The sequence below is a fragment of the Molossus molossus genome, unplaced genomic scaffold, assembly GCF_014108415.1.
Source record: "Molossus molossus isolate mMolMol1 unplaced genomic scaffold, mMolMol1.p scaffold_m16_p_13, whole genome shotgun sequence".
Taxonomy (NCBI): Eukaryota; Metazoa; Chordata; class Mammalia; order Chiroptera; family Molossidae; genus Molossus; species Molossus molossus.
The window spans coordinates 15,797,930-15,822,491 of NW_023425348.1; the positions used below are offsets into that span (position 1 = coordinate 15,797,930).

At 37.2% G+C, this 24,562-nt stretch overlaps 1 protein-coding gene across 1 annotated transcript in view; it reads left to right on the top strand.

Annotated features, from left to right (window-relative positions):
- Nucleotides 1-24,562, top strand: part of DDX10 (DEAD-box helicase 10) — a 353,565-nt gene that overhangs the window by 226,025 nt on the left and 102,978 nt on the right. Inside the window, exon 16 of the mRNA XM_036258174.1 lies at nt 18,349-18,405. Within this exon, the coding sequence (XP_036114067.1) occupies nt 18,349-18,405 (57 nt within the window). The remainder of the gene's footprint in view (nt 1-18,348; nt 18,406-24,562) is intronic.

Below are 24,562 nucleotides of genomic sequence, written 5' to 3' on the forward strand. Positions count from 1 at the left end.
GTGATACCTCATTGGTGTTTTAATTTGCATCTCTCTGATGATTAGTGATGTTGAGCATTTCTTCATATGTCTTTTGGCCATTTGTATGTCCTGTTTGGTGGAGAGGTGTCTGTTCAGCTCCTCTGCCCATTTTTTAATTGGGTTCTTTGTCTTTCTTTGGTTGAGTTGTATGAGCACTCTATATATTTTGGAAATTAACCCCTTATCTGATGTATCATTGGCAATGATATTCTTCCATACAGTGGGCTGCCTTTCCATTTTGATGGTTGTTTCTTTTGCTGTTCAGAAGCTTTTGAGTTTGATGTAGTCCTATGTATTCATTTTTTTATTCATTACTGTTGTCTTAGGTGATGTATCAGTGAAAATTCTGCTGCGTATGATGTCCGAAATTTTGTTGCCTACATTTTTTTCTAAAATTTTTATAGATTCACGGGTCACATTTAAGTCTTTTATCCATTTTGAGTTTATTTTCGTGTATGGTGTAAGTTGATGGTCTAGCTTAATTTTTTTGCATGTAGCTGTCAAATTTTCCCAACACCATTTTTTAAAGAGGCTCCCTTTACTCCACTGTATGCTCTTGCCACCTTTGTCAAATATTAATTGAGCATATTGCCTTGGGTCCATTTCTGGGTTCTCTATTCTGTACCACTGGTCTATATGCCTGTTCTTGTGCCAGGACCAGGCTGTTTTGATTACAGTCGCTTTGTAGTATAAACTGATATCTGGTATTGTGATCCCACCTGTTTTGTCCTTCTTTTTCAAGATTGCTATGGGTATTTGAGGTCTTTTTTGGTTCCATATGAACTTTTGAAGTATTTGTTCTAGTTCTGTGAAATATGTTGTTGGTATTTTGATGGGGATTGCATTGAATCTGTAGATTGCTTTGGGTAGTATGGACATTTTAATGATGTTAATTCTTCCAATTCATGAACAAGGTATATGCTTCCATTTTTTTATATCCTCCTCTATTTTTTTTTTTTTTCAATGACCTGTAGTTTTCTGCAAATAGGTTCTTTATTTCTTTGGTTATGTTTATTCCTAGGTATCTTAATTTTTTTTGCCACAATGGTAAATGGGATTGTTTTTTCAGTTTCTCTGTCTGTGAGTTCATCACTGGTGTATAAGAATGCCATCGATTTCTTCATGATAATTTTGTATCCTGCTACTTTGCCAAATTCATGTATTAAGTCTAGTAGATTTTTGATGGAGTCTTTAGGGTTTTCTATGTATAATATCATGTCATCTGCAAATAATGACAGTTTCACTTCCTCTTTTCCAATTTGGATTCCTTTGATTTTTACTTCATGTCTGATTGCTGTGGCTAAGACTTTCAGTACTATGTTAAATAAGAGTGGGAAAAGTGGGCATCCCTTTCTTGTTCCTGTTTTTAAGGGAAATGTTTTTAGTTTGTGCCTATTGAGTATGATGTTGGCTGTAGATCTTTCATATATGGTCTTTATTATGTCGAGATATGATCCCTCAATTCCCACGTTGCTGAGTGTTTTTATCAGAAATGGATGCTGGATTTTGTCGAATGCTTTTTCAGCATCTATTGATATGATCATGTGGTTTTTATTCTTCATTTTGTTTATGTGGTGTGTCACATTTATTGATTTGCGAATATTGTACCAGCCTTGCATCCCTGGAATGAATCCCACTTGGTCATGGTGAATAATTTTTTTGATGTATTGCTGGATCCGATTTGCTAGTATTTTGTTCAGGATTTTGGCGTCTATGTTCATCAGGGATATTGTCCTGTAGTTTTCTTTCTTTGTAGTGTCTTTTTCTGGTTTTGGAATTAGAATTATGCTGGCTTCATAAAACGAGTTTGAAAGTGTTCTTTATTTTTGAATTTTTAAAAATAGTTTGAGGAGAATGTGTGTTAGTTCTTTTTTGAATGTTCGGTAAAACTCCCCGGTGAAGCCATCCGGGCCTGGGCTTTTGTTTGCTGGGAGAGTCTTGATTACCTCTTCAATTTCCTTAGTTGTTATTGGTCTGTCCAAGTTTTCTATCTCTTACCGGTCCAGTTTTGGGAGACTGTGTTTCTAGAAATTTGTCCATTTCGCTTAGATTGTCGAATTTGTTGCCATATAATTGTTCATAGTAGCTGTTAATGATCTTTTGTATTTCTGTGGTGTCCGTTGTTACTTCTCCTCTTTCATTTCTGATTTTGTGTATTTGGGTTCTCTCTCTTTGTTTCTTGGTGAGTCTAGCTAAGGGTCCATCAATCTTGTTTATGTTTTTGATAAACCAGCTCTTTGTTTCATTGATCCTTTGAGGTGTTTTTTTTTTTTTTTTTGGTCTCCATGTCATTTATTTCTGCCCTGATCTTTACTATTTCCTTCTTTCTACTTGCTCTGTAGTTTTCTTTCTTTTTTTTGTTTTTGTTTTGTTTTTGTTTTTTGCTTTCTAATTCTTTAAGTTGTGAGCTTAGACAGTCAATTAGAAATTTTTCTTTTTTCTTTAGGTAGGCCTATAGTGATATGAACTTCCCTCTTAGATCTGCTTTCGCTCTGTCTCATAGTTTTTGTGTTGTTGTGTGTTCATTTTTATTGGTTTCCTGGAACTTTTTAATTTCTTCCTTGATCTTTATGGTCACCCATTCATTGTTTAATAACATGCTATTTAGCCTCCATGTGTTCAAATGTGTTTGCAAGTTTTTTTTTGCAATTGATTTCTAGTTTCAATTTATTGTGATCTGAGAGGATGCTTGATATGATTTCAATCTTCTTGAACTTGTAGGGATTTAATTTGTGTCCTATTATGTGGTCTATCTTTGAGAATGTCCCATGTGCACTTGAGAAGAATATGAATTCTATAGTTTTGGGGTGTCATTCTCTGTAGATAGCTATTAAATCCATTTGGTCTAGTGCTTCATTTTGGGTCTCTGTTTCCTTGCTAATTTTTTGTCTAGAGGATCTATCCATTGGTGTCAGTGGGTTGTTGAAGTCCCCTGCTATGATTGTATTGCTGTCGATTTCTCCTTTGATGTCTCCAGAAGATTTTTAATACATATATTTTGGTGCTCCTATATTGGGTGTATGTATGTTTATGGCCTTCATTTTGAAATCCACTTGAACTGATATGAGTATTGCCACCCCCGCTATTTTTTGCTTTCCATTTGCTTGGAAGATTTTTTTCCATCCCTTTACTTTCAACCTATGTGAGTTTGTTGTGAGGTGGGTCTCTTGTAAACAACACATAGATGAGTCAAGCTTTCTTATGCAATCAGCTACTCTGTGTCTTTTTATCGGAGCATTCAGTCCATTTACATTTAAGGTGATTATTGATATGTAATTATTTATTGCCATTTTTGTTTAGTGTGGTTATATTTTTCTTTCTATTTCTTCTACTAATTACAGGAGTCATTTTAACATTTCTTGCAGTACTGTTTTGGTGCTAATGTATTCCCTTATCCTTTTTTTGTCTGGGAAGCTCTTTATTTGACCTTCTGTTTTGAATCATAGCCTTGCTGGTTATAGTAGTCTTGGATTCACGTCCTTGTTTTTTATTACCTTGATTACTTCATGCTATTCCCTTCTGGCCTGTAGTGTTTCTTGTGAGAAGTCAGCTGATAGCCTTATGGGGGTTCCTTTGTAGGTAACTTGTGGCTTATCTCTTGCTGCTTTTAGGATTCTCTCTTTGTCTTTAAGTTTTGGCATTTTAAATACTGTGTGTCTTGGTGTGGGCCTGTTTGGGTTCTTCTTACTTGGAGCTCTCTGTGCTTCCTGAACTTGAATGCCTTCTTTCTTCATCATATTAGGGAAGTTTTCTGTCACTATTTCTTCAAATATATTCTTTAATCCTTGCTCATTTTCTTCTTCTTCGGGTACTCCTATGATGCGAATATTATTATGTTTCCAGTTGTGCCACAGTTTTCTTAAGCTGTCTTCCTGTTTTTTTAACTGTTTTTTTCCTTTTGGTGTTCTGATTTGTTGATTTTTTCCACCGTGTCTTCTAATTCATTAATCCGGTCCTCCACTTTCTCTTCTCTGCTGTTTAGACCTTCCGGTGTGTTCCTTATTTCTGATATGTCATTCTTGATTTTTTCTTGGTGGTTTTTAATTTCCAGTTGGTTGATTTTCAACATCTCTGTGACCTTACTCGTGCTGTCGAGCTTCCTCAAGATCATGGCTCTGAATTCTAGCTTTGTTAACTTGTCTTCCTGCTCCATATTTATCTCATCTTCAGTAGAGGTCTCTTATTTTTTTATTTGGCTGTTGTTTCTGTGTTTCACCATTTTGCCTATCACAATGGGCTTTGGATCCTGTCAAATTTTTCCTGTAGGCGTTGGTGTTCTGCTATTTGTGGCTCCCTGTCCTGGGTTTGGATGAGTGAGGCCGGACCCTGGTTAAACACCACTGTCGAGTCTTACTTCCCTGGTTCGAGTTGCTAGCCCAGGAATCGTACAGTTATCCTCTAGCTTTTTTTCTGGAGGCTATCAGCAGCCATTACTTGAAGAGTTTTGGGTTGTCAGTTGAATGAAACACTACCTCAGGTGGTCAGAGTAAGGGGATTTCCTGAGGGTGGGGCAGATGCTGGTTGTTAGTGAGCCTCGGTTTGCATTTCAATGGCCCACAGGGTGGGGTTGAAGCTGTGAGGGAGGGGCCGTTGCCTCTCCCTAGAGCCCTGGGAATGAGCAAGATGGCCACCGTCCTGCGTGGCTGAAACTCAGCAAAAGCTCTGAGCCCCCTCCAAATTCCGAGTGTCCCCACACCGTTCCGGTCCTGTCTGCCCTCCCTCTGCCGGAGCCCAAGTTGAGTGGCTGTGGCTGTTTTATCGTCTCTCCTGGTTCTGCGCTGTGGAGCCGCTTGGTAGTTTAACCTGAGGGTGCTGCTCACTGCTAAGGCTGCTGCTGTCTATGGGCTCCCAGCCCCCCTCTTGCGCCTGTGCAATGCTACCAGGATCGAGTCAATGTCCCTGGTTATATGATCCTCGGAAGCTGCTTTTCTGTTGCTGTTTCTCGTTGATTTGTCTGTGTTTTAGTTGTAATTCCAGTTTGGTCTTGGGAGACGGTCTTTGTAGTTTCCATTCACTCTTCCGCCGTTTTGGAATCCTCCTATTAGTGATTTTTGAAAATTAAAGTTTTAACTTTGAGGTATTCGTTGTTTTACGTGTAGTCATTAGAAGTAATGAAGAGGGATCCATAAGGCTTCATTTCTATAGTTTGTGACTTCAGGGATGTTATATAAGTGAAACTTGATAGTATGCAGCCTTTTGGGGATGACCTTTTTCACTCAGTATAATTTTCTGTGGATTCACCCAATTTGTGAGTATCAGTACTTCATTTTTCTTTTACTGAGTAGTGGTCCATGTTCTGGATATACCACAGTTAGTTTCATCAGTCATCCTAGTGAGTGACATTAGTATTGTGTTAAGCTTCAAGTAAATAGTTACATTTTTTTTAATAGTAATTTCTTAGTAATGGATATAAGATTAAACTTATTTTTAAAAACGGGAAACCTTATAAGAGGAAGTGATTTTATATAAGAAGTTGGCATTGAACTTGGCAGTTTTCTCTAATCCTTGAAATGCGTTATTCCATTCTGAAAGCTCATGATACTGCTGTCCTTTCACACTACTTAATTTCCATAAAAGTGGACATTTTACTAGATAAATGATTTAATTAATTGAATAAAAACAAATTTACATTTTTAAAGAAATTTCTGTGCATACTCCTGAGATAGTGAATGATTTCAGAGTAATACAACAGCATATCCAAGAATCACTGCTATAATATTAAGTTCTATATTAAGAAACTGTTAAGTATTTCAATGAGGACATTATTTTCTGTATCCTGAGAAAGGTAGCTTTTGACTCCTGTTAGCTTTTGTAACCATTTAATGGCCCAGTAAAATATTTTTTAAAAGAGCAGAAATTCTCATTTCTTTAAGATTTGATGCCACTTCATTTGATGAATAAGAAAAAGTAGATATTGAAGATCCTTCAGGGATAGAAATGAATTGTGAGAAAATTATTTCAGAAATAGAACTAATGAACCTGAAATGCACTGTTTGAACTTCTTAGGTATTTATGTTATTGAGAGAACTAAACATTTCCTACATTGCTGCTTTTTGTAGAGTAGTTTAAATCAAAATTTGGAGTTAATAATTTGTTACTAAAATTTGTTTTTTTATCCTCACCCGAGGACATTTTTTTCCATTTTTTTGTTCAGATAGAGTGGGAGGGAGAGAGAGAGAGACATCGACCATGAAAGGGACACATTGAGTGGCTGCCACCCGCACAACCAACCAGGGCTGGGGACAAATTGCAACCGAGGTACGTGCCCTAAGTGGGAACCAATCCCAGGTCTCTCTGGACCGCAGGCCAACAGTGTAACTGAGCCAAACTGGCCAGGGCTGTTACTAAAATTTTTAATAATAGTAACAGTGTCAGTGGCTTGTCCTGTTTCAACTCATAGTCTTCGCGTATTTATCTAGAGGAAGATTGTGCATAAGAAGATTTTATCTTTTATTTTTAAAGTGTAGACAGCAGTAAAAAAAATAAGAAGAATTTACATAAAATAATATTTCCCCCTCTTTTTTTTATCTTCCCTTTCATCCTGTATGGAAGTTGCTACTATATCCAGGTGGTAGAATATTATTTCTGAATCCTTTAGAAACTTAATTTCAAATCGACTAATCGTACATTTATTACACATTTGTGTGCTAGGCTCTGCTCTAGGCTGTGAAGATTGACTGCTTAAAGTACCTGGGTTCCCCTGTCCTCAGAAAGATTATAATTAAATCATACTTAACTACAGATATTCTGTCATTGCACAAAAGGTTTTTGAGACCTCTTTTTTTACATTAAAATTTTTGAAATGAATAGTATATTCATATTGTTACAAAATCAAGATCACAAAAAAGTCTTGCTTCTGCCTATACCTCTCATTCTTATTCATATCTCCACCCCATAGGTAACTATTTTTATTAATTATTGATGTATCCTTCCAGTTTCTTTATATAAATAGGAGTTATATGAAATGCATACTCTTATTTTCTCTATTTGTTACATGAAAGGTACTACACTTTTCCATTTCCACTTATTTTTTCGCTAATCCATTTTGGTTGGACCATTGTTAAAATGTAGCATATGATTTTTTTAAAGTTTTTTATTTGTTTTTGTTACAGATTTTTCTCTTTTTTCCCCCATTGACACCCTCCCCCCCCATCCCCAACTTTGTTGTTTATGTCCATTGGTCATGCATACATGCATGTAAGTTCTGTGGTTTATCTCTCTCCCCCCAGGCTCCCCTCTGAGTTTTGTCAGTTTGTACCCCATCTCTATGTGTCTGGGTCAGTTTAGTTCATCAGTTTGTTTAGTTCATTATATTCCACAACTAAGTGATAATCATGTGATATTTATCTTTCTCTGCTTGGCTTGTTTCACTTAGCATAATACTCTCCAGGTCCCTCCATGTCGTCTCAAAGGATAAGAGATCTTTCTTTCTTACAGCTGTGTAGTACTCCATTGTGTATATGTACCACAGCCTTTTTATCCACTCATCTACTGATGGACACTTGGGCTGTTTCAAGATCTTAGCTATTGTAAATAGTGCTGCTGTGAACATAGGGGAACCATCAGTGTGATTGTCTTACAGCAAGGTTGAATAGAGCAGTTTTGTGCATAGTTGGGAGAGAAATCGCGAGAACGTTGTCTACTGATGGTTTTGAAGTAGTATCTCTATAACTAAAATGGACATTAAGTTTTTTTTTTAATATAAACTAGGCTTATCCTGCACAAGGTGACCCATGGTATGCCTTTCATATTGGAGGTTGAAAGTATGTAGCCTGAATAAACAACAAGTGAATAACTAAAATAGTCTTCTCTGTATTCAATTCTAATGTAAATGCTTCTTGACACAAATATGATTAATTTCTTAATATATTTTTCTCAGTGAAGTTATTATTTACCCAAATATAAGTATTTATATATTGAATTAGAGAAACTTTCATATTTGTGAGCACTTTGGAATTAGTATGTTTATTGCAGTAGCATACATAAGACAAATACCGGTGCTCAAATCAAGGATGCAGCAAGCTACTAATGCTTAGAAAACAGATGAATATTTTTTAGGCGGCAAGTTTTAACATTTGGCATAATGTTTGGTGGAAAGAGTATGGTGGGATGACTGCATTTGAATCCTGAGTCTGGCATTACCTAGTCCATCTGTGATTATTAATCACCAGTTTGGACTGCATTTTCCCCTACTGAATAAACAAGGGAGAATAAATGTGAGTTAATTGCAGATGATCAGAGAGATCACCTGGCTCTGTGCATATTGGTAAGGCATGGGAATAAAATTATTTCTTTCTGTTTGAAAGGTAGAATTTTAATTTATAATTTTTTTGGCTGATAAATGAGGTTTATTGCTTGATGATAAAGTTTCCTTTTTGTTCACTTATTTCCCAATGGTTACTAACGTTTTATTTCAAAAATTAAATATATTATTAATCCTGCACAGATTCTTTTATCTTAATTGCTCTAACTGAACACATTATTGGTTTTGAATTTTTTTTTTTTCCTTATTAAGTGTATTACCTACTTATAATGACAATTCTTAGTTCTTCTAACATAAGGTTTTACCTCGGACAACTGTAATTATGTTTCCCTTGAAGCTATCACTTCTAATTTTGTTATTTCTATGAAAGTATATGGAGAAGAATTGGATGACCCTAAAGAATACTTGAAATACTCACTTTAGGGTCTAGAAATAAGCTTTACCTCATGAAGACAGAAAGAGGTAAAGAAACTTTTGACACAAAATTATGAATAAGGAATGTGCCAGAAAGAATTTTACATGTGAAAAGAAAACTCCATAAAAATCTATAATATAATTCTATATTTTACACATACTATATTTAAAAAAATGTGTCAATTTTATTTTAATTCATTTATTTAGTGCATTTAGTCTTAGTAATTCTGTCCGAAAGTAGTTTTTGGCTCTTGATGTTTAAAATTAACAACCTCTCACCATAGTTTTAAATACATACTCAGTCTTTGTAATATAGGACTCAGCCATTTTTCTTCCCTACCTGTTTTTCCTCCACACTATTACATCTGTCCTTGACTCATATTTTCGTCTACCAAATTCTGAAAGTTCTGTAATTTGTACTGTGACTCCAGTAAATATGTTCCTCCTAAAGATTTAGAAAGTGAGCAGTAAGAATTTTAGCTAGTTTATAGCAAAATAAATAAATAAATAAATTACAGCATCACTGGGAGTAGAATTTTAGCTACCTCCTTGTTGGAACTTATAGCTACACACCTGGCGGACTTAAGGGACTCTTGTGTAACTGCTTTGGGTTACTTAATCAGCAGCTTTATTTCTCTTTATGAGGTTTCATTGTAGCCATTAAGCATCATTTTCTTCTGTGACTGTTCCAGTTTTTAGCTGCCCCTGGCAATTCATGAGTAACTGTACTTAACTAGGCCTATTGGTATTTTCTCTGCTGAACTTCTTGAAACCATTCATCAGAAGTAAAATTGTAGCACAAGCCATTGTAAATAGTAAAGGCAAAAGCACTACTTTTGCATGGAAACAGTGTATTTTTGGATAATTCAATCAGAACTGTGAAAGATGGGTCATGGGTCACATTACTGAAAGGATTTTAATTTAGTGGAGCGAAAATCTGCTCTGTGATGTAAGTCATCATCCTCAGTTCTGAAAGGTTACTTGTATGGGTGATAATATCTGCTGTAATAGCTGAGAGTCAAGAGAAGCAATTCATTACAAAGTTCTCTTTTATACCCTTGAAATTTTCTTTGAGTGCTCTATCCACTTTGGATTGTGTTAGGTAGCACAGCCCTGTCTGAAGATGTGGCTCTGGACTGCTTGCAGAGAGGGCATAGCATTGCTGTGGATTCTACTTATTACCAGCATGAACATTAGTAAGTTAAGAAAGAATTAAAGGGACTTTTTAGAAAATCTATCTTGTGTTGACACAGAATTCAGTTGGTATATAATCCAGGTATCTTAAACATGGTAGTCAAGAAGGAGGGCAGCAGTAATCAATCTTAGGAATAGTAATAACAAGAACATTAATAACAACTAGTAGTAGTTAATTACTTGGGCCTTGCACTAAATGCTTCGTATATATTGCAGTATATGCTAAAATTTAACTTCTGAAATAAGTGAGCTACCTCACTTTTCAAATGATAAAATTAAGACTTAAAAGGGTCAAATAATTTGTCCAAAGCCCCACAGCTTACAAATAGCAGCCTTGGGACTCTTACCAAGATCTTTGTTACTGTACAGACTTTGTTTTCAATTGTTCAGCGGTGTTCCTACCTATCTCAAACCATCAAGCATTCTCTTACAACAGGGTAACTCTGAAGCAATAAATAAAAAGGTGGAGGATGAGAGTGGAGCATTTTGAAGAAGGAATGACAAATGATAGAAATTGTTTGTGTTTCCAGAGCAAGGAATAAAACAATTGTGGTTCATCATTTATAATTTAGGACCCCATACTAATATTGCCTTTCCCTGAATGTTCCTTAAATGGATATATAGTTAACTAGTACCAGAATCCATTTTTAAGTAGCTATGGCCCTTTAAGAGTCTAAGGCATTGTCAGAGACTGGTTTAGTGTATATGATCTTATGAAATTTTACTAATGTCAGAAATATCATCATGAGAGCAAGCATCTAAGGCTTAATTCTAAGATGGACTTTATGGAGGGAAGAGATAAACCACAGAACTTACATGCATGTATGCGTAGCCAATGGACAAAGACAACAATGCTGAGGATGAGGGGCGGATAGGAAGGAGAGTGTCAATGGGGGGAAAAGGAGAAATATCTGTAACAAAAATAAATAAAAATTGCAAAAATAAAATGAACTTTATGAATAAAGCTTACTTATAGAGGAGGAAAAGAGATCCTCTTCCTGTATAACCCTATCACCCCCTCCACTTTCAGTTCTTCCTACTTACTATTACAACCAGGTTTATTATAAAAAAGGAGCCAGCCTGTTACTACAGAACTTCTGCCTATAATTTGGGAGGTTTCTGTTTTTATTCTCACGAGCTAATGGCATCTTATGATCCTCCCTCAGTTCAACATCTTAATTTTTGAGCCCTTTTTCATTCCAGTTTCAAAAATGAAAAAAAAAATACTAAAAATTGCAGAGATCTCATCAATTGTGTGGCAAGTCTTTGGGCTGTTTATTATTTCTACTTTTATTAAGTTCTCTGTTTTGTGGATTTTTTTTTTTTTTTCAATAGTACATGGTGTTTGCGAGGTGCGATAGTTGTTAAATTCATGATCAGTAGCTGGAGACTGGGATTAAGGAACCATGTCCAGAGTCTGGTACTAATGGAATTTCTATATACTCAGAGCCTGTCATCGGACCTGGTTCATAGTCACTCAGCAAATATTTGAAAGAATTGATTAGTGAATCAGTGTTTCCACGTAAATTTTTCTCCTTGTCTTCATATCCTTGTTGTGGTGGTTACAGAGTTATATCTTGAAGACCAGTTTTTTATGTTGTTTAAATGAAATGCTGTTGAATAAGTAACAAACCAGAAAACTTGTTGTGTCTCAAGTTCCTGGGAGGGTTTTAGGTTTATGAGGATTTTGTTTTTGGAGGGGAGAGGGTATCTTCAAGCCAAAAGTTTTTGTAATCCTTCTTTTACTCACTTTTGTTGACCAATTTTCTTTCCTGAAAAAGAGGTTCCTGTAATACTGAAATAAGGATAGATGTTCTCTCTTCTCTATGTGACAGTTGGAGACCCAATTCCTAAGCACATTGACACAGTTGCCTGAGATTCATTCAAATAGCTTATGCTTCTACCACTTCCTGAAATGAATTGTATTTCCAAGTCTACACATTTCCAAATTGCCATAGAATGAAAATTGTTTAAGTACAGTTATGACTGCTGATGAGATTTATATTTCATGGCACATTCTTTTCTGGAAGCTAAGGACTATAGTGTGTGAGAAACCAAAAGAAGTATAATAACATCTATAAAGGGAGTATTTTGTACCTTGAAATGTGATTTTTCTGTTCTTCTGTACTATGTTGTTTTGATTTTACTACGGAATTTCATGCTCTTCTTACACCAAATCATTTGTAGCATGGTGAAACTAAAGATAAAATGTTGCTTGCTTTTTGTGTGGCATAAAATAAATAGCTTTTGGTACTAATCGATCTCAAAAATGAAACAGGAAAATAAAGGATTTAAAGTATTTAAACCACATAAAATTAAGGCAGATGGAGGGAAACCTTAGTTACTGAATCCAATAAAATTCAATTATATTTTCCCCTCAAGTCATACTCCAAACTATTATCATTATGTCTTGTCATTTGAAGGATCGATAATTCATATACTTATTTTTTGAAGCATTTTTTTTTCCTGCCTTAACAAAGGGGAAAAAATCGTACTTTCTTCCCAGAGTCCATTTCCCAAATTTTAGATGACCATAATTCTATTTCTTGTTCTCCTCTATTTAAAGACTAATTTTTAATGTTGCCTCTTTTTCAGATAGTGTGTTAACATGGCTTTTTAAGATAATAATGAAAAGTTCTCTAATTTTCCTTCTGTTTCACCTACTATTGAAAGTTTATCTTTTTTTTACTCTTCAGTTTCATGTCCAAGTCATGTCCACTTCATAGTTTAAAGGTTTTGGATACCTCTCATCCATCTGAAACTTGCGGCAAAAATCTTAAAAGGAAAGAATGATCCCATTTGCGTGCATGTGTGAATTCTGATACCCAGATGAAATCTGAGATCTAAAATATCCTTCACTGGACTTCCGGTCAAGATGGCGGTGTAGGTAAACGGCAGTATCAACGGCAGTATCACGTCCTCCCACAACCACGTCAAAGTTACAGCTAAACTACAGAAAAACCATTATTCAAAACCGCCTGACATCAAGCTGAATGGAAGTCCTACAACTACGAAATTAAAGAAGCAGCCACATCAAGACTGGTAGGAAGGGAAGAGTTGCAACGGGCTGGTACCACACCCACGTGTGGTGGAAAAAAATTAGGAGGATACCTTGGCTGGGAAGGTCCTCCCTGAGAACTGAGGGGTCCTCGTCCCACACCAGGCCCCAGCTCAGGGTTCCAGTACCAGGAAGATAAGTCTCCATAACTTCTGACTGTAAAACCAGTGGGAACTGAACCTGAGGAGGCTGAGGTTGCTGGAGCCCCCAGGCAGCTCCTCTTAAAGGGCCAACTCAGACTCTGTACTCTCCAGGCTCCAGCATGGGGGAGGCAGTTTGAAAGGCACCAGAGACATATGGGGAAGAACTGAGCTGTTTGGCATTGGAGTGAGAGCTGGAGAGGCAACTTTCTCCTGGACAGAGGTCCTATCAGAGGCCTTTGTTCCTTTGGTGTGCCCTTCTCTGGGTGGCAGACAGCTATCATATCTGGGACTCCAGCAACTTGCCTCACACTGTTTGCCCTGCCCTGGTGATTCCCTGAGGCCCCGCCCCACCCAACTTTCAGGCCCACCCAAGCTGTTACCAGTTGCTTCACCATAGGATTGGCCTGTCTTGGATCCTGCCTCAGGTTTTCCTAAATTCTTTCAAACAAGAAGCATCTGGTCTCAGCTAGCCCCATACCTCTCATTAAGTAATACATAGAAACAGATATAGGAAGGCAGCCAAAATGAGGAGACAAAGAAACAGATTCCAAATGAAAAAACAGAACAAAATCCAGGAAAAGAACTAACCGAAATAGAGATAAGCAAACCAACAGATGCAGAGTTCAAAATACTGCTCAGTGAACTTAGTGAGAACCTCAGTGAACTTAGTGAGAGCCTTAAGAGCATAAAAGAGGACCAGTCAGAAATGAAGGATGCACAGTCAGAAATGAAGGAGGCCTAACTGAAATAAAGAATAATTTCCACAGATTCAACAGTAGAGTGGGTAAAGCCAAGAAGCAAATCATTGATTTGAAATATAAGGAAGCATAAAACACCCAATCAGAACAGCAAAAAGAAAAAGGAATCCAAAAAAATGAGGATAGTTTAAGGAGCCTCTGGGACAATTTAAAGCGTACCAACATTCGCATCTTAGGGGTGCCAGAAGGAGAAGAGAGAGAACAATAAATCGAAAACCAATTTGAAACAATAATCGCAGAAAACTTCCCTAACTTGGTGAAGGAAACAGCCATACAAGTCCAGGAAGCACAGAGAGTCCCAAACAAGATGAACCCCAAGAGGCCCACACCAAGACACATCATCGTCAGAATGCAAAAGGTTCAAGACAGAGAGAATCTTAAAAGCAGCAAGAGAAAAGCAGTTAGTTACCTACAAGGGAGTTCCCATAAGACTGTCAGTTGAGCCCTGGCTGGTTTGGCTCAGCGGTTGGCTTGAGGTCCAGAGAGACCCAGGTTCGGTTCCCGCTGGGGGCGCTTATCTCTGTTGTGGTTTGTCCCTGGCCCTGGTTGTTTGTGCTGGTGGCGGCCACTCAATGTGTCCCTTTCACATAGATGTTTCTCTCTCTCCATCCCACTCTACCTGTACAAAAACTGGAAGAATGTCCTCAGGTGAGGATTAAAAAAAAGACTGTCAGCTGATTTCTCAAAAGAAACTTTGCAGGCCAGAAGGGAGTGGCAAGAAATATTCAGAGTGATATAAAGCAAGAACCTACAATGAAGATTACTCTACCTTGCAAAGCTGTCATTTAGAATCGATGGCCATACAAAGAGTTTCCCACACAAGGAATAGCTAAAGGAGTTCATCACCACCAAACCGTTATTATATGAAATGTTGAAGGGTCTTCTTGAAGAAAAAGATAAAATATATGAACAAACAAAATGGCTGAATACATATCTACCGACAATGGAATCTACAAACGAAATGAACAGGCAGAACAGAAACATTCTCATAGACACAGAACATTTTGTTGGTTGCCAGATGGGAGGAGGGTTGGGGGAATGGATGAAAAAGGGAAGGGATTAAGAAGTACAAATTGGTTGTTAGACTGACAAACCTCAAAAGAAAGGAGTGGGGATGGGAAGAGATAAACCAAAGAACTTATATGTATAAATGCATAACCAAAGGACACAGACAACAGTGTGGGGAAAGGCAGGAGGGGGGGCGAGAGTAGGGAGAAGGGGGGGTCAAGGGGAAAACGAGGAACATCTGTAATACATTGAACAATAAAGATAAATTTTAAAAAATCTTTCACTGACTATAATAATACTGGAATTTGGTGGTAGTAGAAAAATTTTTGTGTGCTGTGATTAAATTGGCTAGATGAAAAGCTTCAGCATAGAGATTATGTTTAGTTTTATAGAAATGGTTTTTTTTTTTTATGTAAACATATCAAAGTTATTCTTTGAAACTTTGAGTGCCATTTTCAAATATTCTAATGTGTTGGGAGAAAGCCAACTATTGAATAATTACAAAATCATTGTGAGTACTAAATGTGGTTAATTATCTGTTAAGACAGGCAGAAATTAATTAAATAATGTCCACAAAATGCTAGCAGAAAAAAATGCTATCAGGATGAAAAGACCAATTTGGTAGCAGACCATTATTAATAATAAAAGGAAGTGCAACATTTATTGAAAACATAAAATCACTGTGCATCTACAAAGGTAAACATTCTGATGGAGGAGCAAGAGGCACAGAAATGTGCTGAAGATGAGGGAGTTGAGGACATTGGCTCCATAGACTAGGTTTTAGTCTCGGGTCCATCACTTATGGGCTGTGTGACAACAGGCAAGTTACTTAATCAGTTTGAGCTTCAATTTTTTCATCTGTAAAATGGGAATAATAATACTTCAAAGTTTTGTTAACAGATTAGAAAATGTATGTAAAATGCCTAGTACACGGCTGATACTTAATAATTTAGAGCTATTACTGTTAATAAGAAAATAACAATAGTAGTAATGTGCTAATGGACAGGTACATTCTTCTAAAAGTACAATTTTATTACTTTCTAATTATTTGGTGTTTTTTATGGTGACATTTTTTAAATTAATTTTTTTTTTTTTTTTATCCTCACCCGAGGACATTTTTCCATTTTTTGTTCAGGTAGAGTGGGAGGGAGAGAGAGTAACAGAGAGAGAGAGAGAAACATCGGCGTGAAAGGAACACATCGAGTGGCTGCCACCCGCACAACCGACCAGGGCCGGGGACAAACTGCAGCCGAGGTACGCGCCCTTAGCGGGAACCGAACCCGGGTCTCTCCGGACCGCTGGCTGACGCTCTAACCGCTGAGCCAAACCGACCAGGGCACATTTTTTAAATTAATTTAAGCAGTGCAACACTTGAAAGTCACTGTGGTCTTTGTAGGTAACATAAAATACTGCTCTGCTTAATTTTGCCTTCCAAAACATGAATACTTTTTTTTCTTTTTTTTTTTTTTTAGTAGAAGATAGGACTAAATTGTGTGTGTGTGTGTGGAAGAGAGGAGAGATAAAATTACAAATACATGCATCCACAAACTAAAGCCATCTTTCAAACTAAGCACACTTATGATAAATAGGTTTAAATTCTTTTCTTTAATATTCTCCTACTTTCATTTATTTTGTAGTCTACTAATGTTTATAGAAAATCAGTAATTGGTACCAATTTTTATGGAAAATTTGGATGCAGTGTTTAGAAACAGCCATCCATTCCCTTTTTCTCTCCCACAAATTGAGGAAACATTGAGATTATTTTACTTTAGTGGCAGAACAACTCATAAGCTCTTTGGAGAACCAATTCAGGGATAGAGTATGATAATAACTATTGAATTAATTGGTTGCTTATTAAAATAATAATAAGTTTTATTTTCTTTTGTTATTAAAGTCACATCTGTCAAAGTCTTCAAACCCTGACATTTTAATTTTTATTAGAATGTATTGGAAAAAAGGACTAGACTTTGCATACAGAGACCCAGATTTGAGATCAATTGCTGTCACTTACTAAGTAAGCTCTTTTACAATGAACAAGTCAAATTCTGGGTTTTTGTTTCATCTTTCCTTTTTCTCTGACCTTGGTCCTGGAACTTTCAAGTAATCTTTAGAATGTTTCTCTGTATAAATAATTGCACGTTGTTTAAGTTTAACCTGTTGTTTTAGTTGTATGTTTATTTGGATGTCAAAGTAACACCCATTTTCTACAAAAGGGGGTAGAGAAAGAATATAATCACAGAAAATCATAATTTAACATTATGCATTAGGGTTGTGACACATTCACAGTTGCCATTTGAATTTGAATTTTTGTGAGTTTCACTTAGAATTTAGCTTTTTTGCTCTGTAGTCTGAAGCTATATAAAATGACTCTCTAAGCTCTGTGAACTCCCTTCCTCTTTGAGACTTTCAACATTTATGTTCTCACTTTGTCATAAAGGGGTCTATAAATCTAGATAACGTGGTTAGTAGCAATTACCTGTCCTTCTCAATGCTGTAAGCAACAGAGCAACCTCAGGTCTGTTCAGAGTCTGTATTAGAATTGGCGTTTGAATCTGGAGAAAGCCATGTATATATAAAGCATAATGGTAATGATAGATAACATTAGGAAAACTTGTTAATTCTTATGTTAATGGATGTTTAATGTAATAGTGAATCATGTTTGCAGTTTCATATTACTTTGTGAAAAGAAAAGTAAAAGATAAATAAATTATTTAGCTATGAACTTTGGATTGAAAATAGCCTTTTTGTTATGTGAACATTTTATACTTGAAGAGGTTTTTTTTTTTTAAAACAAAATTCTTTTCAACTTTAGATGGGTCAGTTTGTTGTTTTGGATTTTAATATTGTACGGTTTTTGCTTATTTTACAAAGGTTAATGTTGCATTTTCTGACTTTTTTATCATTGGAAAACTAATGGGGAAATTACAAAGCAATTTAATGAAATAACATGCTTTGTAAGAATGATCGTTTATTGTTTCTTGTTGAGAAATATTGCCACTTTTCTAAGAACCCCAGAGATGAGGATTTCATATCCTTATAAATTCTGTTTTTAGACAGAGGAAAAGGGAAATAGTTGATGTTTCACTTTTTCTTCTTTTTATTCTAATAGTCAACATTGTGTATCGGTCATATATCCCTAATTGTGCTAAATACTTATATATGTTATTTTATATAATTCTTATAGCAAATTTATGAAATATGTGCTCCTGTTATCTCCATGTTAAGATGAGGAAATGAGAGAGAATATAAATAAGTTGCTCAAAATTGCACAGCTAGTAAGTGGTAGAAATGGGATTTGATTTCAGATCTGTTTGGTATGTACTTACTGATTATGAATGTGTGCCAATCTCATAAATAATTATTCAGTAATGAATGAAAAATAAATGTCATGCATCAGTTAGCTTTAAAAAACTGTTAAGCGTGTGTAGTCTGATTTATACCTAATAGATGGAAGTATGTATTTTGCTCATTTTCTCCCTCTTCTTGTAGGAGAAAAGACTGAAAGAAAGGGAAGCCAGAAGAGAAGCCAGTAAGAGACAAGCAAAGGTAAGGGTTTATATTTTAATGAGATAGCATTTGTAACACCGAATGGAATTTAAATACTCTTCTATCGTTTATATTTATTTATATATCATGACATTCAAATAGGATTTAAGTCTGTGTGTGCCTGTCATTTGCTTTCTCATAATTAATTTGTTTCCTTTGATGCAGGATAAAAATGCCTAAGATAATTTGTTTATTGGCTTTTACCCTATTACTCCACAAACTTTTTCCATTATATATTGTGCCTATTAAATATAGGAGATGGTTGACTCTGTGGGCCAGGCCTCATAGGATTTTAAACTAGGTCATCTGGAGACTTGGTAGACAGCCTTGTGACCCAAGCCTGATAATAGATAACTGAAAGCATTGGTTGCTTCTATTCATCTCCTACAATCTAAGGGAAAGCTCTCTGTATCTCCCACCTTAATTATATATTCTGTAAACAATAATTTTCAGCAAGTATATATGTACAATTTCCCTCAAATATATATGTACAATAGTAAACATCCATGTGCAGCATGTGGATGTGTTTGACACTGAGAAAGGTTCAGCTCCTGCATTCTGAGGACATTTAGGAGAACTGATTTCCTAGAACCAGGGCCCAATAATGCATGTCATTTCTCATGCTGTATCTCTCTGTACTGTGCCTGACATGCCATGATTTCTTCTTGGCAGTTAGCAAAGATCTGACTCCCTTGAGTAAGCCCATAATGTTCTTTGTCATTTTTTTTCCATGCTGGCATAGCACTTAGAGAGCAAGTCAGAGGTTATAGCTCATGTTATAGTTCTGAAGTGGGAAGCAATTAATCTACAGTGGAAGATGAAGAGCCTGCTTATATTTAGTATTAAATAGCACTGTCCTCAAAGGTGCCTGAAAAATGAAGCTACAGTGTGTGCAGCCTGACTGCTAAATTAGGTGGTGGATTCTGCACTTGCTTTTAAAATGCAGACGTGAACTGTCATGGCATGGAAATTAGATCTTAGGGCTGTAGAGGGAAAAATTTAAATTTTAAGAAGAAAATCTGAAATCTAATGAAAGCATTTGATATCTATGAATGAATATTACATGTTCATATAGGAACATATCTGTTTATTTCACGAAGAAGCTCTCATTTCTGTATATAAAATTGTAAAATGATATCTGGCCAGTTTGGCTCAGCGGTTGGAGTGTCGGCCTGGGAACTGAAGGGTTGCCATTTCGATTCCCCATGAAGGGTGCCTACTTGGGTTGTAGGTTCGAACCCTGGCCCTGGTTGGGGTTGTGTGGGAGGCATCTAATTGATGTTTCCTTCCCTCCCTTCTACTGTCTCTGAAAAGCAATGGAAAAATATCCTTGGTGTGAGAATTAACCAAAAATTAAAAATTAAAAAATTGTAAAATGAAAGTTATAATCTGGAGCCAGAAGAAAGCCCTTACTGTATTTCTTTTGTGTGTATTCATGCATATTTGTGTACATTACTAAATACTGTTTTCTTTTATACTTGTTGATACTGTATACTTTTCCTGTCATGGCGTTTGGCTATAGAAATTGCTCTCCCCCTTGAACCCACTTCTTGTGCCTCTTCTTTTACTTCCTCATAAATTGATGTGTGTATTTGGTTTTGATACCATACCAGCTGGGAGATGTACAGGCAAAAAGTTGTAAAGGCCAGCAGAGTTCGCTTTTTCCATCGGGGCAGATTTCTAAAGTGAACTCCTCCAGCTGAGCCCATTCCTTTACGCTCCACCCCCTCCTATATCTGTCATGTGTGTTTGTTTGCTGACATTTAAGAGAGGAGCAGTAATTTATTTTGAGAAGGACATCTCATTTCTGTATAACCACCAAGGATTGCTCTGGGAACAAATGGAAGAGGCTTTGTAGCTGATGTGGCTTTGCTGCTCAGCCAGGAACGTTCAGTAGACAAAGGCGTGTTATAGTATTACTCTGAGTGGTTGAGCTGCCACCATTTCTTTCTTTCTTTCTTTTTTTAAAATTTATCTTTATTGTTGAATGTATTACAGATGTTCCTCATTTTTCCCCTATTGACCCCCTCCTCCCCACTCCTGCCCCCCTCCTGCCTTTCCCCACACTGTTGTCTGTGTCCTTTGGTTATGCATATATGCATATAAGTTCTTTGGTTTATTTCTTCCCACCCCCAAAGCCCCCTTCCCATTGACGTTTGTCAGTCTAACAACCAATTTGTACTTCTTAATCTCTTCACTTTTTCACCCATTCCCCCAATACCCCTCCCATCTTGAAGCCAACAAAATGTTCTCTGTGTCTATGAGAATGCTTCTGTTCTGCCTGTTCATTTTGTTTGTAGATTCTATTGTCGGTAGATATGTATTCATTGACATTTTGATTGTTCATATATTTTATCTTTTTCTTCAAGAAAATGCTTCAGCATTTCATATAGTAATGGTTTGGTGGTGATGAACTCCTTTAGCTATTCCTTGTGTGGGAAACTCTTTATATGGCCACCGATTCTAAATGACAGCTTTGCAGGGTAGAGTAATGTTGGTTGTAGGTTCTTGCTTTTCATCACTCTGAATATTTCTTGCCACTCCCTTCTGGCCTGCAAAGTTTCTTTTGAGAAATCAGCTGACAGTCTTATGGGAACTCCCTTGTAGGTAACTAACTGCTTTTCTCTTGCTGCTTTTAAGATTCTCTCTTTGTCTTGAACCTTTTGCATTCTGATGATGATGTGTCTTGGTGTGGGCCTCTTGGGGTTCATCTTGTTTGGGACTCTCTGTGCTTCCTGGACTTGTATGGCTGTTTCCTTCACCAAGTTAGGGAAGTTTTCTGCGATTATTGTTTCAAATTGGTTTTCGATTTCTTGTTCTCTCTCTTTCCCTTCTGGCACCCCTAAGATGCAAATGTTGGTGTGCTTGAAGTTGTCCCAGAGGCTCCTTACACTATCCTCATTTTTTTGGATTTCTTTTTCTTTTTGCTGTTCTGATTGGGTGTTTTTTGCTTCCTTATATTTTAAATCGATGGTTTGCTTCTTGGCTTTACCTACTCTACTATTGAATCTGTGTAAATTATTCTTTATTTCAGTTAGTGCTTCCTTCATTTCTGACTGTGCATTCTTTTTTTCTGACTGATCCTTTTTTATGCTCTTGAGGCCCTCACTGAGTTCACTGAGGTTCTCACTAAGTTCATTGAGCATCTTTATAGGCAGTGTTTAGAACTCTGCATCTGTTACATTGCTTATCTCCGTCACACTTAGTTCTTTTCTTGGAGTTTTGTTCTGTTCTTTTATTTGGGTCCTGTTTCTTGGACTCCTCATTTTGGGTGCCTCCCTGTGTTTGTTTCTATGTATTACTTAACAAGAGGTATGAGGCTAGCTGAGACCAGATGCTTCTTGTTTGAAAGAATTTAGGAAAATCTGAGGCAGGATCCAAGACAGGCCAATCCTATGGTGAAGCAACTGGCAACAGCTGTGGTGGGCCTCAGGGAGTCATCAATGTGGGGAAAACAGTGCGAGCCAAGTTGCTGGAGTCCCAGATATGGTAGCTGTCTGCCGCCCAGAGAAGGGCTCACCAAAGGAACAAAGGCCCCTGACAGCATGTTTGTCCAGGAGAAAGTCACCTCTCCAGCCCTCGCTCCAATGCCAAACAGCTCAGTTCTTCCCCATATGTCTCTGGTGCCTTTCAAGCTGCCTCCCCCATGCTGGAGCCTGGAGGGTGCAAGTCCGAATAAGTTCGTGCGTGGGCCCTTTAATAGGAACTGCCCGGGGCTCCAGCAGCCTCAACCTCCCTCAGCCTCAGTTCCTACTGGTTGTACAGCCAGAAGTGATGGGGATTCCCTTTCTGGCACTAGAACCCAGAGCTGGGCACTTGGTGTGTGACGGGGACCCTTCAGTCTTCAGGGAGGACTTTCCCAGCCGAGGTATCCTCCTAACTTTTTTCCACTACACGTGGGTATGGGACCAGCCTGTCGCGCCTCCGCCCCTCCTGCTAGTCTTGATGTGGCTGCTTCTTTAATTTCATAGTTTTAGGACTTCCATTCAGCTTGATGTCAGGCGGTTTTGAATGATGGTTGTTCTGTACTTTAGTTGTAACTTTGATGTGGTTGTGGGAGGACGTGATACCACATTTACCTATGTCGCCATCTTGACCGGAAGTCCTCTTTCCTTTTTTTTTTTATATATTTTTTCTTCATTGATTTTTAGAGAGAGAGGAAAGGAGGGAGAGAACATAGATTGGCTACCTCATGCATGCCCCCCACTGGTAATTGAGCCCACAACCTGGGCATGTGTCCTGACTGGGAATTGAACTGGTGACCTCTTGGTGCATGGGTTGACTTTCAACCACTGAGCCACATGGGCTTGGCAAGTTGCCTTCATTTCACAGCCTTGTTTGAGTGCTCAGAAATGGCAACCCACTTGTAGGAGCGATGTTAGCAGAGGGGATGCGTTGTAGCCAGGACCCAAACATTCCTTGAAACACTAAAGACTGCAACAGTGATGGATACAAGCCGATTGACGAAGCCCAGGAACTAGCTTAGAATCAACCTTTTCACACTGAGCTTCTTTGCTAATGAAAGTGACCGAGGATGAAGGCCCTTATGGCTTTTCAGGTGCCTCTTTGGAAACAGACCTAAAAGATATTATTTGGATGGGGCTCTGTAAAGTGGTAATGGCCCAGAATTCTGTGATGTCTAAGAAGAAATAGATGATGTAAATGATCAGGTTTACTGTTTCTGTGCTTGTGTGTGTGCTTTAAATGATGGTTGGTGGCTATCTCTTCCCTGACATAGAAAATATTCCTAAGAAAATTGCTTTAAAGTCTGAGGACAGTAACGTAAAGTTGGAATGGATCTCAGGAATCAGGTGCAACTTTTTATTAAAAGATCTAAGGTCTGCCTAGAATATGTTATATACAGTGTCGAGAGTAGGACTTTAAAACTCTTGAGGTTTTCTGGATACCCAATACTAAGTGATTTGAGAGCTAGAGATCTTTCGAGTATTAAAACTGTAGCAGAGAAATATTTGAACTGCACAGTGGACTTTTACTTTAGGTTACAGGTTGTTGTATGTTCTTATAATTTAGAAATTTTAAACCAAGACTGAAAAAAACAGTGTAGCAGTGATCAATAGAACACATTGCTTTTTGGGTTTAGGGAGGTACATAATCCTGGAAATATAGCTTCACCTCATGATCCAGCTGGATTTCCTCATGTTACTTTGATGCTCATAGTGCTTGTACCAGCCTCTGATGGCTGGAAGGATTTTGCAGAAATGTAAAGAAAGGAACAACAGTGCTGAAAACCTGAGGAAATAGATCCCCAGAAATATCTCAGTGCTATGCTGCTTTTGAAAAGAAAATAAGAGTATGAGAGATAAAACTGAACACTGAGTAGGAAGGCGCAAAGAATAGGAAACAGCTCAGAGGCATTTAAACACCATAAATTTAAGCATAGCTTTGAATATATTCCAGATGATGCTTATGATTCTTGCTTTTTAGGTGTGGGACAATGATATTAAAATAACTAAGATTATATCATACATTTTAAGGTTGAAGTTTTATAGTTTTACATTTTAATTTGATTTTTTTTTCTGTCTGGTTTTATTACATTTTTATTTTAGTGACCCTGATACAATCACTTATTTAATGGCACTCTAAATGAGTCATTCGGTTTCTCTAAGGAAACTGCTCAAATAATACCCTGTTTTAGTACTAAAATAAGACCCATTATGCTGTCCTTACTTGCCTTTTAGTGCTTTTTCCCTTTAATATTGATCTAAGTTAGCAATGAAAACCCAAGCAAGTTTAGCTTTTATTGTGATTCCAGTGTTGGTTTGTTTTGCATGAAGGTTAATGTAGTGGTTTCTTTCTTTCTCTCCTACCCTCTCACCCCTTTATAATGAAGAAGGGGATTATGAAATTTGAGTTTTTAACCATCTTGGATTATTGAAGAGATACTTTCAGTATTCCCTTGTCAGAGAATTGGCCTTCTCTAGTCATGAAGATTTAAAGTTAACTAGGGAGAAGGGATAGCACTGTTCATAATCATCTGTACGTGAATATATGTTGTGCCTTTAAGTCTCAGCTTATTGAATTCTCCCTTTAATGTTTTCCTGACACTCTCAGACATAGTGGACCCCTGCTTTTATAACTCCTATTCCAGTCTCCTGTGTAAAGCATCAGATGGTTTACAGCACTTACTTGGATAGTG